Source organism: Bubalus kerabau, chromosome 4, assembly GCF_029407905.1.
Source record: "Bubalus kerabau isolate K-KA32 ecotype Philippines breed swamp buffalo chromosome 4, PCC_UOA_SB_1v2, whole genome shotgun sequence".
NCBI lineage: Eukaryota > Metazoa > Chordata > Mammalia > Artiodactyla > Bovidae > Bubalus > Bubalus kerabau.
In genome coordinates, this window is record NC_073627.1 from 56,644,447 (window position 1) to 56,662,545 (window position 18,099).

Below are 18,099 nucleotides of genomic sequence, written 5' to 3' on the forward strand. Positions count from 1 at the left end.
CTATACTTCAAAAAAAAAACCACAATGAGATATCACATCGTAGCTATCAAAACGGCTACTGTTTGTTTTTTTAAATATAGAATGGCTATTATTAAAAAGACAACAAATGCCAAGTGTGGGTGAGGGTGTGGAGAAATGAGAACTCTTTTTTATTGTCAATTAATCTTTGTTTATTTATTTTTGACCATGTTGGGTTTTCATCGTGGCACATAGGTTCTCTATTTATTTATTTTTGACCATGTTGGGTTTTCATCGTGGCACATAGGTTCTCTATTGCTGTGCACGTACCTTCTCTAGCTGCAGTGCGCGGGAGCTACCCTCCAGCTGGGTGTGCAAGTGGCTCGGCGCGGTGAGTTCTCCTGTTGTGGAGCACAGGCTTTAGGGCACATGGGCTTAGTTGCCCTGCGGTATGTGGGATCTTAGTCCTCAGACTAGCGATCAAAGTCCCCTGCGTTGGCAGGTGGATTCTTAACCACTGGCCCAGGAGGGAAGTCCTGAGCAATGGCAACTCTTATAACCTGTGGATAAGCATGTGAATTGTGTGGTCACCATGGACAGTAGTATAGAGGTTCCTCAAAAAGTCAAAAATTGAACTAGCAAATGATCCATCAGTTTCACTACTGGGAATTTATCTGAAGAAAATGAAAAGAATAATTAGAAAAGATACGTGCACCTATGTTTACTGTGCCATTATTTACAATAGTCAAAATATGGAAGCCACCTGAGTGTCCATCAATCGATGAATAAAGGAGATATGATATATGTACATCAGATCAGATCAGATCAGTCGCTCAGTCATGTCCAACTCTTTGCGACCCCATGAATTGCAGCACGCCAGGCCTCCCTGTCCATCACCAACTCCCGGAGTTCACTGAGACTCACGTCCATCGAGTCACTGCAAACACACACACACAGTGGAATTTTACTTTGCCGTAAAAAGGAACGAAATCTTTCCATTTGCCACAACATGGACAAACCTAGAGGGTATTATGCTAAGTGAAACAAGTCAGAGAAAGACAAATACTGCGTGATTTCACTTATATGTGGATTCCAAAAAACAAAACAAGTGAACAAACTTAACAAAAGAGAACAATAGATATAGAAATAAACTGGTGGTAGCCACAGGGGAGGTGGCAGAGGGAGGAGAGAAATAGGTGAGGAAGATTAAGAGGCTCATACTTTCAGTTGCAAAATAAATGAGTCATGGGTATGAAAATTATAGTGTGGGGAATATAATCAATAATTATATAACATCTGTGTATGGTGACAGATGGTAACTACACATTGTGATGATCATTTTGAAACATACAGAAATTTTCAGTCACTATTTTGTATAACATGAACTAACATAGCATTGTGTTGTAGGGTAATTATACTTCACAAACAATGAACAAACAATCTCATAGAAATAGAGATCAGACTGGTGTTTACTGGAGGTGGGAGGAAATGGCAACCCACCCCAGTGTTCTTGCCTGGAGAATACCAGGGACGGAGGAGCCCGGTGGGCTGCCGTCTATGGGGTCGCACAGAGTCGGACACGACTGAAGCGACTTAGCAGCAGCAGCAGCAAAGGTGGGAGATGGGGTCGGGGAAACTGGACCAATTATAAAATAAAAAAGTACAAGGGATGTAATGTACAACGTAGTAAGTATAATTAACACTGTTGTAGGGGGTTCCCTGGTGACTCAGCAGTAAAGAACCCACATGCAGTGCAGGAGATGTGGGTTTGATCCCTTAGTCAGGAAGATCCCCTGGAGAAGGGAATGGCAACCCCCTCCAGTATTCTTGCCTGTGAAATCCCATGGACAGAGGAGCCTGGCAGGCTACAATCCATGAGGTTGCAAAAGAGTCAGACACAATTTAGCGACTGAACAACAATGTTTTACATGGCAGTTGTTAAGAGAGTAAATCCTAAATGTTTTCATTACAAGGCAAATATAGCTTCTTTCATTTTAAACCCATATGAGATGATGAATGTTCACCAAACTCACCGTGGTAATCTTTTCATGGTACAGAGAGATTATTAAAGGCTGCAGACCTTTACCTTAAAACTGGGAGGAAAGATTCCATATGGATCGAGATTGGAAGAGATTATTCTTAATCTCAGTAAACCCATTTTCTCATAAATAAAATACGGTGGTGTTTTTAGGTGCCCATTTCTTGGGGTTGATGTGAAGAATAAATGAGATGAGGCATGTAAACACCTGCCCCAGTGTTTCGTACATGGCAATGGTTAGTTATTAGCAGCGTGTATGAAGAAATGTAAATCGTTGTAAGATGGAGAGTCAAGAAGGGCAAAATACTTTTTTGTAAAGTGGTTTCGAGATCAACCAGTGATAAGAAAATAATTATAAAAAAACATTTTTAACTTAAAAAAATACCACGTATCTGTTGATGGACTGGAGTCCTACGTATCTCCAGTAAGACTTGGCATATCAAGAAGCTCATCAAGACTCTAAGGAGGTGACAGAAAAAAATGCAACCCAAGCTAGATTTCAAGTTGGTCCACGTTAAATGTCAAACAGATGTAACACAAATGATGCAATGAATATGCCCCAGGCAAGAATCCCCCTAAGGTTATCGAGTGATATGAGAGACGGGTGAAAGGGCTGCTCAGTGAGGGGAAGTCTGACATCACCTAAGTCCCAAATGAAAATGCAAGCATTCAACTGGAGATGCACTTCTCCATTTCTCAAGTAGGTTCCAGGCTGCTGCGTGATGCTCAAATTTAGTTTGGTTTGTCGAGGGTTTGCCCTGTGCTTTTAGGGACTGGGAAAGCTACAGGATCTGAAGATGAGTGAGATGCGTTCTGTTCCCAGAAGAGCTCTACAGTCTGATGGGGAAACATGTGAGAAAGCAGTGGCGATCCAAGGGAGTCGGTCTCTGAGCAGTGAGAGCCTTAGTCCTCTGGGGACAAGATGGGAGAGGGCTACAGTCAGGGAAGACTTGCCCAGGTGGTTGAAGTAGCCTAAAATAGAAGACAGATTCATTTTAAGACAGAGGACTTCTCTTTTAAATTTAATTTTTCTTAAAAATAGTTGATTTACATGTTATATTAGTGTCAGGTGTATAGTGAAGTGATTCAGTTATATTAACACATATACATAGGTCCATTTTTTTAGATTCTTTTCCCAAATAGGTTATTACTGGAGTATTGAATAGAGTTCCCTTTGCTATGTAGTCGATCCTTGTTGATTATCTATTTTATATATAGTAGTGTGTGTATCGGAGAAGGCAATGGCACCCCTCTCCAGTACTCTTGCCTGGAAAATCCCAGGGATGGAGGAGCCTGGTGGGCTGCAGTCCATGGGGTCGCTAAGAGTCAGACACAACTGAGCGACTTTGCTTCCACTTATCACTTTCATGCATTGGAGAAGGAAATGGCAACCCACTCCAGTGTTCTTGCCTGGAGAATCCCATGGACAGAGAAGCCTGGTGGGCTGCAGTCCATGGGGTCGCACAGAGTCAGACACGACTGAAGCGACTTAGCAACAGCAGCAGCAGCAGTGTGTGTATGTTGATCTCAAACTCCTAATTTATCCCTTCCCCCTGCTCCTGCCCACAGTTTTCCCCTTTGGTAACCATAAGTTTTGTTTTTGAAGTCTATGAGTCTGTTTCTGTTTTGTAAAGAAATTCATTTTTATAATCCTTTTAGATTCCACATATAAGTGATATCATATGATATTTGTCTTTGCTTATTTCACTTAGTATAATAATCCCTAGGTCCATCATGTTGCTGCAAAAGGCATTATTTCATTCTTTTTTATATTCCATTGTATATATGTATCACATATTCTTTATCCATTCCTCTATTGATGAACATTTAGGTTGCTTCCATGTCTTGTCCATCGTAAATGAACATTGGGGTGCATGTTTCCTTTCAAATTATGGTTTTCTCTGGATGTATGCCCAGAAATTTCCCATGAAGTGGGACTGGATGCCATGATCTTCGTTTTCTGAATGTTGAGCTTTAAGCCAACTTTTTCACTCTCCACTTTCACTTTCATCAAGAGGCTTTTGAGTTCCTCTTCACTTTCTGCCATAAGGGTGGTGTCATCTGCATATCTGAGGTTATTGATATTTCTCCCAGCAATCTTGATTCCAGTTTGTGTTTCTTCCAGTCCAGCGTTTCTCATGATGTACTCTGCATATAAGTTAAATAAACAGGGTGACAATATACTAGGAGATCCAACCAGTCCATTCTGAAGGAGATCAGCCCTGGGATTTCTTTGGAAGGAATGATGCTAAAGCTGAAACTCCAGTACTTTGGCTACTTCATGCGAAGAGTTGACTCATTGGAAAAGACTCTGATGCTGGGAGGGATTGGGGGCAGGAGGAAGAGGGGACGACAGAGGATGAGATGGCTGGATGGTATCACTGACTCGATGGGCGTGAGTCTGAGTGAACTCCGGGAGTTGGTGATGGACAGGGAGGCCTGGCGTGGTTCGATTCATGGGGTCGAAAAGAGTCGGACACGACTGAGCGACTGATCTGATCTGATCTGATCTGATGCCCAGGAATGGGACTGCTGGATCATCTGATAGTTCTACTTTTAGTTTTTAAAGAAACCTCCATCCTTCTCCAAAGTGGCCATACAAATTTATGTTCCCACCAACAGTGTAGGTGTAGGAGAGTTGCCTTTTCTCCACACTCTCTCCAGCAGTCTTTTTGATAATGGCCCTTCTGACCAGTGCCAGGTGATTCCTCATTCAGAAAGTTTCTCATATTGGACACTCAGCCTACAATCTGCCTGATTACCTACCCTACAGCATAGGCTCCAAAAAGTGCAGCTAACCATGCAATGGATGGCCCTAAGTCACAATTCCTTGTGAGAAATGCAGTTCTCCTCGCTATCGCTGAAGGTGGTGCTCCCAAGACTTCTGCGACAGTGAACTGCTACATCTGCCAAGAAACCTGAAAAGAGAACAGAGCAAAAGGAAAACACCACATTTCTGAAATGAGAAAATGTGGCAGGAAACTCCCTGGCGGTCCAGGGGTTAGGACTCTCACTGCTGAGGACCCGATTTGAGCCTCGGTCGGGAACCAAGATCCCACAGGTCACGTGGCATGGCCTAAAGAGAGAGAGAGAACGTGACAAATTTCATGTGCAGACAAGGCCAAAAGTGAGTATCGCTGAGGGTTGAAATTCCAGAGAAATGGACTGTTTCCTGCCATAGCAGTGGACAGAGGATGTCGAATTCATCTCTGATTGCAGTGAGCCAGTGAGTGCTGAGGGAACACAGGGATGAAAAGAATTCCTGCCACCTATCAGCCACCAGCCTGCAGTCACTCCCTACGGTGAGCCCTGAGGAAACTCAGGCTGTGAAAACACAGGATACCCGTTCCAGATAGCTGAGCTGCATATCATGGGAGTGCTTCTGTGAGCCCATACTTTTGCATCTCCCTAGAGATGGGAATACCAGACTACCTGACCTGCTCTTGAGAAACCTATATGCAGATCAGGAAGCAACAGTTAGAACTGGACATAGAAAACAGACTGGTTCCAAATAGGAAAAGGAGTACATGAAGGCTGTATACTGTCACCCTGCTTATTTAACTTCTATGCAGAGTACATCATGAGAAATGCTGGACTGGAAGAAACACAAGCTGGAATCAAGATTGCCGGGAGAAATATCAATAACCTCAGATATGCAGGTGACACCACCCTTATGGCAGAAAGTGAAGAGGAACTAAAAAGCCTCTTGATGAAAGTGAAAGTGGAGAGTGAAAAAGTTGGCTTAAAGCTCAACATTCAGAAAACAAAGATCATGGCATCTGGTCCCATCACTTCATGGGAAATAGATGGGGAAACAGTGGAAACAGTGTCAGACTTTATTTTTGGGGGCTCCAAAATCACTGCAGATGGTGAGTGAAGCCATGAAATTAAAAGACGCTTACTCGTTGGAAGGAAAGTTATGACCAACCTAGAAAGCATATTCAAAAGCAGAGACAATACTTTGCCAACAAAGGTCTAGTCAAGGCTATGGTTTTTCCAGTGGTCATGTGAGAGTTGGATGTGAGTTGGACTGTGAAGAAAGCTGAGCGCTGAAGAATTGATGCTTTTGAGCTGTGGTGTTGGAGAAGACTCTTGAGAATCCCTTGGACTGCAAGAAGATCCAACCAGTCCATTCTAAAGGAGATCAGCCCTGGGTGTTCTTTGGAAGGAATGATGCTGAAGCTACACTTGTGCAGAGTTGGACATGACTGAGCGACTGAACTGAACTAACTAAGGATTTTGGAGTTGAACTTAAGGCCACGGGGAAGCCCCTTCTACCTCAGGTGTGTGAGACTTGAGGAGATCCTGAAAGTCTATACATCATCATGTTTTCTCCTCTGCCCCTTCTCTTGACAAGAAGAGTTCCGAGGTGAAAAAAGATAGAGGGAGGCAGTAGAAAATGAGTGTTAAGCCACCTGGTAGACAGTCTGTCAATGGTTGCCAGGGATGTCTGCTTCCTGTATTCACATCCTTGTGTAATTTCCTTCACCTACACAAGGGCAGGACCTACTGACTTGCTTCTTAAGAGCCGGTGATAAGATAGCATTCTGGGATCAGGCTATGAAGGAAGGTGACCTCCACCTTGCTCACCTTCTCTCCCTGACTCTTCTCTCTCACTTGCTCTGATGAAGCAAATAAGGAGTCCCTAGGTCTCTCTGGACTTTGCTTTTTGCCAAAGTGATTGGTCCAAAAAAACAAAACAAAACCCCCCAAAAACAAAAAGCAAAAAGTGGTTGGTTCATCCTACAGCAGGGGACCACAGCAAAATCTAGGCACCTCTGCCATTAGTGAATAGGGCCCTAAGGAAGGTTCCCAATACAGATAGCCCATGACTTGCGACAGTTTGCCTTCCAATTTTCCAATGATGATGCAAAGCAAATTACATTCAGTAGAAACCATACATCAGATTTTGCTTTCTTTTTAAAAGTTATTTACTTATTTATTGACTTGTTTTCAGTTGCGCTGGGTCTCTGTTGCTGTGCGTGGGCTTTCTCTAGTTGCGGTGAGCAGGAGCTGCCCTTTCTCGTGGGCTCCGTAGTTGTGGCTCTAGGCCCGAGAGTGTGCAAGCTCAAGCAGTTGTGGAGTGTAGGTCCAGCAGTTGCAGAATATGGGCTTTACTTGCTCCGTGGCAGGTAAAATCTTCCTGGACCAGGGGTCGAACCCATGTCCCCTGCACTGGCAGGTGGATTCCTATCCACTGCACCAGGGAAGTTCCATCCTATGCTGAACTGTGCTCTTTCCCTGGGTAGGGATGCCTGCTACAACGCTTTCTTGGGATGCTGGACAGCGGCAGCAGCCACAGCTCCCGGTCAGCCACACGATCGTGAGACATCGACAACCATTCTGGTTTTCACTTTCAGTACAGTATTCAACAAATCGCATGAGACAGTCTGTACTTTATTATACAATAGCTCTATTGTATTGTTAGATGATTTTGCCCAATTGCAGGCTAATGTAAGTGTTCTAAGCTTATTTAAGATAGGCTGGGGCTATGCTAGATAAGATAGGTAAGGTAGGTATATTAAATGCAGTTTCAACTTATTATTTTATAACACGTGATGGGTTTGTCAGGATGTAACCCCATCAAACAGAGAAGGTGATGGCAGCCCACTCCAGTACTTTTGCCTGGAGAATCCCATGGATGGAGGAGCCTGGTGGGCTGCAGTCCATGGGGTCGCTAGGAGTCGGACACAACTGAGCGACTTCACTTTCACTTTCCACTTTCATGCATTGGAGAAGGAAATGGCAACCCGCTCCAGTGTTCTTGCCTGGAGAATCCCAGGGACGGGGGAGCCTGGTGGGCTGCCGTCTATGGGGTCACACAGAGTTGGACATGACTGAAGCGACTTAGCAGCAGCAGCAACCCCATCGAAAGTTGAGGAAGATCTGTTCTTATCGCTTGAGATCCCAGCATCTACCTCCCTTAGGCAGATAACAACTAAACAGGCCATATGGACCCACGACATCCAATCTTCCAGAATAAAAACTCAGGGAACAATCTGAAAGTTAACCAAACAAACAGGATGGGGAATGAGATTATGCTATAACTACCCTCATTCAAAGGGTACCCTCATTCATATGCATAAACAAACAAGCATGAAAAATACCCATAACCAATCTCAACTAAAATGGAGGAAATTAACACAAAACACAAAAGACGGATGAAATAGACGAGGAACAGTCCTTGGAAGGTTTGCACTAGGCAATGCTAAATACTTTGCTCCCACTCAAGGAAATTAAAGCAAACACGGAGTTCATGAAACAAGAAATTAAGAAACAGATGAGAAGACAAGAGTTAATAAGGTGAAGCAGCAGCTCACATATAGGGAAAAATCAATTTTTCCCTACAATTCCATCCTACAAATGTTATAGAATCTCCAGTCTTGTGGGCCATTCTAATCAGAAACACAGAGGAAATTTAATTCTGGAAAACAGTTTGGCTGAAGTAAGTTGGAACATTACAAAGACTACGGTCGACCCCTTTTTAACTTGGTATCCACACATTGCCTGAAACCACATTTACTCTCAAATAGAGACAAAAACAAAGCCATGCTTCTGTTTAACATGACACACTACCACTTTTACAACCAAAACCATTCTCACAACATCCCCAGGAGAGCATCAGGGTCAGGGTCCCTTTTTTGCCTTTGGAAATCAGATTGATTATATTCTTTGCAGCCAAAGATGGAGAAGCTCTATACAGTCAGCAAAAACAAGACCGGAAGCTGACTGTGGCTCAGATCATGAACTCCTTATTGCCAAATTCAGACTGAAATTGAAGAAAGTAGGGAAAACCACTAGACCACTCAGGTATGACCTAAATCAAATCCCTTATGATTATACAGTGGAAGTGAGAAATAGATTTAAGGGACTAGATCTGATAGATAGAGTGCCTGATGAACTATGGACTGAGGTTTGTGACATTGTACAGGAGACAGGGATCAAGACCAACTCCATGGAAAAGAAATGCAAAAAAGCAAAATGGCTGTCTGGGGAGGTCTTACAAATAGCTGTGAAAAGAAGAGAACTGAAAAGCAAAGGAGAAAAGGAAAGATATAAGCATCTGAATGCAGAGTTTCAAAGAATAGCAAGAAGAGATAAGAAAGCCTTCCTCAGCGATCAATGCAAAGAAATAGAGGAAGACAACAGAATGGGAAAGACTAGAGATCTCTTCAAGAAAATTAGAGATACCAAGGGAACATTTCATGCAAAGATGGGCTTAATAAAGGACAGAAATGGTATGGACCTAACAGAAGCAGAAGATATTAAGAAGAGGTGCCAAGAATACACAGAAGAACTGTACAAAAAAGATCTTCATGACCAAGAAAATCACGATGGTGTGATCACTCACCTAGAGCCAGATATCCTGGAATGTGAAGTCAAGTGGGCCTTAGAAAGCATCACTATGAACAAAGCTAGTGGAGGTGATGGAATTCCAGTTGAGCTATTTCAAATCCTGAAAGATGATGCTGTGAAAGTGCTGCACTCAATATGCCAGCAAATTTGGAAAACTCAGCAGTGGCCACAGGACTAGAAAAGGTCTGTTTTCATTCCAATCCCAAAGAAAGGCAATGCCAAAGAATGCTCAAACTACCGCACAATTGCACTCATCTCACACGCTAGTAAAGTAATGCTCAAAATTCTCCAAGCCAGGCTTCAGCAATACGTGAACTGTGAACTTCTAGATGTTCAAGCTGGTTTTAGAAAAGGCAGAGGAACCAGAGATCAAATTGTCAACATCTGCTGGATCATCGAAAAAGCAAGAGAGTTCCAGAAAAACATCTATTTCTGCTTTATTGACTATGCCAAAGCCTTTGACTGTGTGGATCACAATAAACTGTGGAAAATTCTGAAAGAGATGGGAATACCAGACCACCTTACCTGCCTCTTGAGAAACCTGTATCAGGTCTGGAAGCAACAGTTAGAACTGGACATGGAACAACAGACTGGTTCCAAATAGGAAAAGGAGTATGTCAAGGCTGTATAATGTCACCCTGCTTATTTAACTTCTATGCAGCATACATCATGAGAAATGCTGGGCTGGAAGAAGCACAAGCTGGAATCAAGATTGCCGGGAGAAATATCAATAACCTCAGATATACAGATGACACCACCCTTATGGCAGGAAGTGAAGAGGAACTAAAAAGCCTCTTGATGAAAGTGAAAGAGGAGAGTGAAAAAGTTGGCTTAAAACTCAACATTCAGAAAACAAAGATGATGGCATCTGGTCCCATCACTTCATGGGAAATAGATGGGGAAACAGTGGAAACAGTGTCAAACTTTATTTTTTGGGGCTCCAAAATCACAGCAGATGGTGACTACAGCCATGAAATTAAAAGACGCTTACTCCTTGGAAGAAAAGCTATGACTAACCTAGATAGGATATTCAAAAGCAGAGACATTACTTTGCCAACAAAGGTCCGTCTAGTCAAGGCTATGGTTTTTCCTGTGGTCATGTATGGATGTGAGAGTAGGACTGTGAAGAAAGCTGAGCGCTGAAGAATTGATGCTTTTGAACTGTGGTGTTGGAGAAGACTCTTGAGAGTCCCTTGGACTGCAAGGTGTTCCAACCAGTCCATTCTGAAGGAGATCAGCCCTGGGATTTCTTTGGAAGGAATGATGCTAAAGCTGAAACTCCAGTACTTTGACCACCTCATGCGAAGAGTTGACTCATTGGAAAAGACTCTGATGCTGGGAGGGATTGGGGGCAGGAGGAGAAGGGGATGAGAGAGGATGAGATGTCTGGATGGCATCACTGACTCGATGGATGTGAGTCTCAGTGAACTCCAGGAGTTGGTGATGGACAGGGAGGCCTGGTGTGCTGCGATTCATGGGGTCGCAGAGTCGGACACGACTGAGTGACTGAACTGAACTGAATGTTCATTCTTTTCCTAGCTGATTTACACTCCTGTTTTGACTTCTTGTAACTTAAAATACTTACATATAAAGTGATTATGAGTCACGTGAGATTCAATGATAGAGAGAGGAGATAAAACCATTGTAGTTAATATTTATTAAAATATATTCACATCAAAGTAAGGAAGAAATATTTGTAACTATTAGAGGGCTCATTCCAGAGCTGGTCACAAGGCCACCTGCTAGTATTTACAACCACTATCATCTACTATTCATTTCGTATTTCTTTTGCCCTCAGCAAGCACCTCAGTTGTTCGATTCTTGCCTGGTGAGATGACTCCAGCCTTTTGTGAAGTCTGGGACATTGACTGTCTAAACTGGGTTGTTGTAGTTTTCCATTTATCTTTTAGTTTTTTAATTGGTGTTTAGTTGACTTACAATGTTGTATTAATTTCTGCTGTACAGAAAAGTGATTCAGTTATATTTATATATAGATTCAGTTATATATATATTCTTAAAATTTTTTTTTCCGTTATTGTTTATCCGTTTTGTTTAGGATACCAAATATAGTTCTCTGTGCTGTACAGTAGGATCTTATTGTTTATCCCTTTTCCATTGGTTTTAATCAGAGGATATGGGAGTACTAAGAGGCACCCCAAAGGGTCTCCTGCAGTATCCCTTCTCACTCCCACTGTGTAGCAGCAACCCTTTTTCCCCTTACTAGTCCGGTCAATCACCCCAGCCAGTACTTTGCCTATTGATTCAGTGCCCAAAGATGCCAGATGGCAGCTTCAAGTTCCAATTTAATGCAGTCTTTGCTGTTTCTCAAAGTGACACAGTGAAAGCATTTTTCCCTTTGTAATGACGATCTCTAGACCAACAGATGCTAAAGCTGCAGAGATGGGAAGCAAAACTTTGTTGGATCGTTAACCCTGAGAAGACTGACGTTCGTATTTATCCCTTGATTCCTGAACTTCAGAATCCAGGGTATGGAAGAAACTAATGTTGATTTAGAGCATTCAAGCATTCATCACAAACCGGTGGACACTGTCCCAGTCCTGCCCGGTGTCACTACCTACCTGGGAATATAACTGAATCTTCAAAAAGCCACCAGTCAATCATCTGTCAAAGGGGTTGCTTCAAGATGATGGGGAATAAGGACGGACCAGTGAATTCCAAGAGCAAGAACCCACGGCTGTATTTCATTTGCTGTGAATTCCACGATGGCGGATGAGGCGTCCTGGAAACCCACAGATGGCAGTTTTGGCAGAAGCTTTGTGGGCAGTGAAATCTACATGCAGAACAAGTGGCAGTTCCAGTAGGAGTGGCTCGCTGCCTCTTCCATCATGACAGTGGTTCAGGGTAATCAACCTGATGCCAGGTGGCTGGCTGAGTCTTTGCAACAATGGTGCTACGTTAGGGGCTCGGTGCCGCCTCTGCTGCTGGCAGATTGGGCACTCAGCAATAGGTGTAGCCAGGTCAGTCTTGATGGACACACGCTCCTGGTACTGAGCCCATACATAGCCCCCATCATAGCCAGGGCCACTTTGTTCATGAGCTCACAGGAGTTGCTGGGGTGGGGGGCACTGTCTGATGTCTACCAAATGGGTCATCCCAACCACTCGATTATCAAGCCCTTCCTCTACCCTGTGATGAGCATGCCATGGAACTGAAATATCTTCCTGCTCTGCCATTCAGAGGGCTCTATCCTCAGACCTCTTCTTCAGACCCTTCCATTTTTTCATTGTGCTCCTTCCAGTTCCACTCTCCAACCAAACCATGATTTGGTGCAGACCCTTCCTTTCAGCCACTTCTCCTTGCAGGCAAAATAAACCAAGTTCCCCAAGTTCTGCCCACCGGGAGGACTCCCCTTCACCACCATCTGGGCTGTCCCAGAGAGGAGCTTCAGTGCCAAAGCTGCTCACATTCAGGTGATGCACGGCAATCATGCAGAACCATCTGAAAACCAACCTGAGACTCTTCTTCCTGAGTCCACTCGCAGAAAATCCCCATGAAGCCATGGGCACAGCTTGAGAGAGGATATAATATAGCAGCAACAGAGGCCTTAGGCAAGTCTGGGAATTGGTTATAGGATATCAGGGCAAGAGACTAACCTCCTCAGGTGGCGACAGAAGGGCTTCCGGGGCAAAAAAGCTTTGCAGTCCCAGCTTCATTGGACTCTGCCACACATATGACATATTCTAATGCTCAAACTTGCATTCCTTTCCCCAACATACCCTAACTTCTAACAAAAAAGACCCTGTGTGGTTGGGAATTCAACTTGTCCACTTCAATGTCTCAAGGGCTCATAAGACTCAGTAACTAGTTATACTCATAGTGAAATTTTTTCCCAGCAGAAGCGACAGGAGACCGCCATTCACTGGTGGAGTCTAGGGGGACCCAGTACAAGACTCTCAGTTCTTCCTGGTCCACACAGGAGTAGACACACAGGAGTTGCTCTCTCCCCAACAGCAAACCAACTCATGGGGGCAAGTGTGGAGCACCACCCAAGAAGTCTGTTTTAGCATCAGGTCAGAAGGGGCTGGTCACTGCAGGCCTAACCCATTGTAACTCTTTCCCCACACTCAGCAGGATAAGACTCTGTGTTGGGTTTTCAAAACCTCAGCCCCACAACTATCAGAAGTGGTATTTGTTTCAAGGCTATCATCGAAGCCTTTGTAGATCATAAGCCATGAATTACACTTAAAAGTCCCGAACTCAGCAGTTAAAAAATGTTACAATTCTTTGACCTGACCAGTATACTTTTGGGGAATTTTTGTAATAAAATGATAAGAATGTGTATAAAAATGTAACTATCAGAATAAATCACCAGAGCACCATTTATAAAAGCAACAAACTAGAAACTGCTTATGGGAAACAACTGAGTATTTAGTAGGTAAATTATGGTACAGCTATAAAATTGAATCTCAGCACACATTAAAATGTTATAGGAGAACAATTTATTGACACGAAAAGGTGTTTAGGACATACTGATGTGTGAACAAAGTGAACCATGACATAACACAGCAATGATTGTGTTTTTGTAAAAAAAAAATGTATGTATATATAGCAAAAAAAGGGTTGTAGGAAGAACACTTAACTGGTAACAGTGCTTTTCCCTGGGAAAGGAGCATATAGATATTTATTTGGTTCTTTGTTTGCATCTCCGGTTTTCTCTGTAAGTCACACAATGTGCTTTTATAATAAGAAAATATTAAGCTATTTCAACTCTTCATTTTGATTAAAACAAATCCATTAAAAAAAAAAAGTCTTCACAAGCAGAAATGATTTGCAAGTTGCTACAGAGGCAATGATTCTGTTCTCTGCCAAAGCTGACGGAAACTTTCACAATCAGCCCAAGTCAGCTTCTCCCTGGAGTCAGACTCGAGGGGAGAAGGGTGGTTCCTACAGCAGCAGACTGCTCACAGAGGCTCCGCCCTGAGGCCAAGCAGTTCACCTGCAGCCAGCCCAGGCCAGCCTATTCTTGCTGAGTCACCAGCCTCATCATTTTCAGGGCCATGTCTGGTTGGTCTGAAGGAACCTGGAAGCAAGGAGGATCCGCGTTAGTGCTCCCGGCTCTCTGCCTGGGGCTGGGGTCAGGGCTGGCTCCGAGACCCTGCTCCCGGGAAGGGGACCAGCTTTGTGATAACACCCTGGGAGGACAGCCCTGCCTGGGTGCCATCCTCAAGAGAGCACCCAAGAGAGCACCCCTTCTGTGAAATGACCCCCGTGCTGGACACACACTTTTCCAAGCTCCCATGATGCTGGGCTGCAGGGGTCCAGACAACATTCAGGACGGAAACATGCCTCCTTTTCCGTAATTTCCAGGACCACTGCTGCTAACATGCACTCCCTGCCTTGCACCCTGCACTGCGCTCAGCCTTACAGATGACTGAGCTCGAATATCACTCCCTCAAAACATCAGGGAGGACTTGCCTGGTAGTCCAGTGGTTAAAAATCCTCCTGCCAAAGCAGGGGACATGGCTTCGATTCCTGGTCTGGGAAGATGCCACATGCCGCAGGGCAACTCAGCCCTTGTAGCCCAGGCTACTGAGCTAGTGCTCTGGAGCCCATGACCTGCAAGGACTGAAGCCTGTGTGCCTAGAGCCCCTGCTCTGCCATGAGAGAATCCACTGTTTTTCTCTTGTGAACCGCAACTAGAGAAAAACCTAGCGCAGTCAAAAAATCAGATAAATAAATAAAACAAAACAGTACAGCCGTTAAAATAAAAATTAAAAAAAAAAGCAAAAAACATTAGGGAAAGACAATTCCTCCCTCTCTCCTATTCAGGACAAACTGTCCAGAGGAAAGCAACATTCAACTCATTTAACCTGAAGAGCAGAGGGTAGAGATCCCAGCATTAAATCTCTCAGCAGATTGACTACTTCAGTGAAGCAAACACACCAAGCCCCAGGCACCTATGAGACCAGCGCATGTGGCTCCCTCCACCCCCAGAGCCGTGAATCTGGGACAGACGCTGACTCTCACCATGTGTCCAGCTCTGAGAATCCAGTAGAAAGCCAGGTTCTTGTAGGACTTGACAAAGGCAGATGTTTCTGAAGATGTGGGGTCACTGTGCAGGGGCTTCCACTTCAGCTGCCTGAATTTGGGCAATTCTTTCCATTTCAGTTTTCGCATCCAGTTCTCCTGCCCTGGCAAGAGGGACAAAGCATGGCCGAGCATGAAGAGCTGAGGAGAGCAGAAACCGAAATCTGGGTCCTATAACTTGGCACAGAATTTGAAAGCGGGGAGGCACACAAAATGCACTTGGGATCCTTCTAAAATGCAAATTCCAATGTAGTACATCGGGTGGGACCTGAGACTCTGCATTTGTAGCACTAGGTGCCCCAGCCACAGCCAGGCTGCCCAGGACAAACCTAACAGCTGTGCTTTTTGCCCATGACCCTCCCATGGCTCCCCCGCTCTGAAGGAAGGAGCCTGGGACCTCTGGGGGCAGACAGGGCTGCCAGGAGGACAGAGAAGCCCCAGGTAGGCAGACGGTGGACCACGTGGGGAGTACATGGAAGAAATGCAGAACCGTTTCAAAATGTCCTCAGTGATCTTGGCTCACAAGTCGCAGAAATATTCAGTGCTGCTCACGCTCGCCAGATCACATGTCTCAATCTGAGCCTCTCCCTGGCCCTCCTGAAACCAGGAGGTGGGAACAGGGTGGCAGGCAGCATGGCAGTGACCCCACAAAGACCACGTCCCCTGGGTCCTAGCTGTTTAGGGTCAGCAGCCTTCCCCTTGCAGTGTTACCTTCTCCTTGACACAAAAAGAGAGGTTTTCCCTTAGCTAACTGGTATCTTTGTCCAATGGTCAAGGAAACATCTTTCTAAATTCTGAGGTGGGGGTGGGAATTAACCTTTTCTTTAATCATACCTCTAAAGGTCAACATTCAGAAAAACTCAACATTCAGAAAACTAAGATCATGGATGGCATCTGGTCCCATCACTTCATAGCAAATAAATGGGGAAACAACGGAAACAGTGACAGACTTTATTTTCTTGGGCTCCAAAATCACTGCAGATGGTGACTGCAGCCATGAAATTAAAAGACGCTTGCTCTTTGGAAGAAAAGCTATGACTAACCTAAACAGCATATTAAAAAGCAGAGACATTACTTTGCCGTCAAAGGTCCGTCTGGTTGAAGTTATGGTTTTTCCAGTAGTCATGTATGGATGTGAGAGCTGGACGATAAAGAAAGCTGAGCGCCAAAGAATTGACACTTTTGAACTGTGGTGTTGGTGAAGACTCTTGAGAGTCCCTTGGGCTGCAAGGAGATCCAACCAGTCCATCCTAAAGGAAATCAGTCCTGAATATTCATTGGAAGGACTGATGCTAAAGCTGAAACTCCTATACTTTGGTCACCCGATGAGAAAAACTGACTCATTGGAAAAGACTCTGATGCTGGGAAAGATTGAAGGCGGGAGAAGGGGACGACAGAGGATGAGATGGTTGGATGGCATCACCGACTCAATAGATATGAGTTTGAGCAAGCTCTGGGAGTTGGTGATGGACAAGGAGGCCTGGCGTGCTGCAGTTCATGGGGTCACGAAGAGTCAGATACGACTGAGCGACTGAACTGACTGACTGAAGACCTCAAAAGAAGGACAGGCCGGACTTCTCTGAGGGGGTCACCACCTTGGGCAGCCCTGCCCTCTTCAAAGAGCCAAGGTCAGAGGTGGATGCAGGTAACGGAAAATGGCCCTCCTCCTGCCACATCAATGTCACTTCCCTCCCCTGAGCAAGGGGCCAGCTCCATCCACGACACCGCCTCCTTGCTCCCCTCAGACTGGTTCCTACCCATGGTGTCCACGATGAGGTCGAGCTGTCCATTATACACGGTCACATTGACCCCGGCTTCCAGCAGCTCGTCCACAATGCTGATGACCGGCTTCATGAAGTCCCCCTCCATGTTCAGGAAGACGATGGGGGCCTGGCCTGCACAAGGGGAAGGAAAAAGAGAGAGCGGCTTGGATCCTGCCTGAACAAGAGGCACTCTTCAGTCCAGAGCCTCCAGGACCTCAAGAGTGACCGCCACGCACCATGTGAGGAAGACTGAACACACAGCTGCTTCCCCAACAGAACCCGCTGGCCCAGAACCCGCTGGCCCAGAAATCCGTGCCCCAGGCTGGCCGTGCAGAAGGCGAGTACTAACAGCACACACACTCTATTCACTCAGGTGCTTGTGACGAGAGCAGATGCTGTTTGTCATGAGGGTTGGAAACCGAGAGAAGGCCAATGCCCAAGGAAACAGGACTGATCTCCTTTAGCATGGACTGGTTGGATCTCCTTACAGTCTAAGGGACTCTCAAGAGTCTTCTCCAACACCACGGCTTTGGGGTTAGCTGAGTTTTCCTCCTTTACTGAGTAACACCAAGGCTAAGGTTTCTGATGTTTGCTTTCCCCCAGGGCCAGGTGTTAAGTTCTCAACAAGTAGGGCTAACTGAAATCATCAACAAACCGGCCCTGAACATAGCTGGAGCTTGTCCCTGGTATAGCCACATGGATGACCAGCCCCGGGCAACAGGGGAGGCAGTTTGCACAGCATTCTTGTTGGATCCCTGACCACGATGAAAAACAAGGGCAACAGCCACCACTGAATTTTATCTGCCAGTCACTGTGCTAAGTACATCCTGTGTCAGCAACATCCCATGGCCTCCTTCTTTCATCAACTCTGTGCAAGGAAATGAAGCTCAGAGAGGCTGAGAAACACGCCCTGGGCAACACAGCGCGTGGTAAGCT

The 18,099-nt window shown here is 45.0% G+C and overlaps 1 protein-coding gene across 3 annotated transcripts in view; it reads right to left on the bottom strand.

Moving 5' to 3' along the window:
• Nucleotides 1-13,795: 13,795 nt before the first annotated feature.
• Nucleotides 13,796-18,099, bottom strand: part of SCPEP1 (serine carboxypeptidase 1) — a 33,130-nt gene continuing 28,826 nt past the window's right edge. For all 3 annotated transcript variants that reach the window (XM_055577558.1, XM_055577556.1, XM_055577557.1), the window contains 3 exons: nt 17,158-17,295; nt 15,341-15,504; nt 13,796-14,393 (listed from right to left, as the gene is read on the bottom strand). In XM_055577558.1, coding sequence (XP_055433533.1) covers nt 14,331-14,393; nt 15,341-15,504; nt 17,158-17,295 — 365 coding nt within the window. In that variant the 3' untranslated portion in view covers nt 13,796-14,330. The remainder of the gene's footprint in view (nt 14,394-15,340; nt 15,505-17,157; nt 17,296-18,099) is intronic.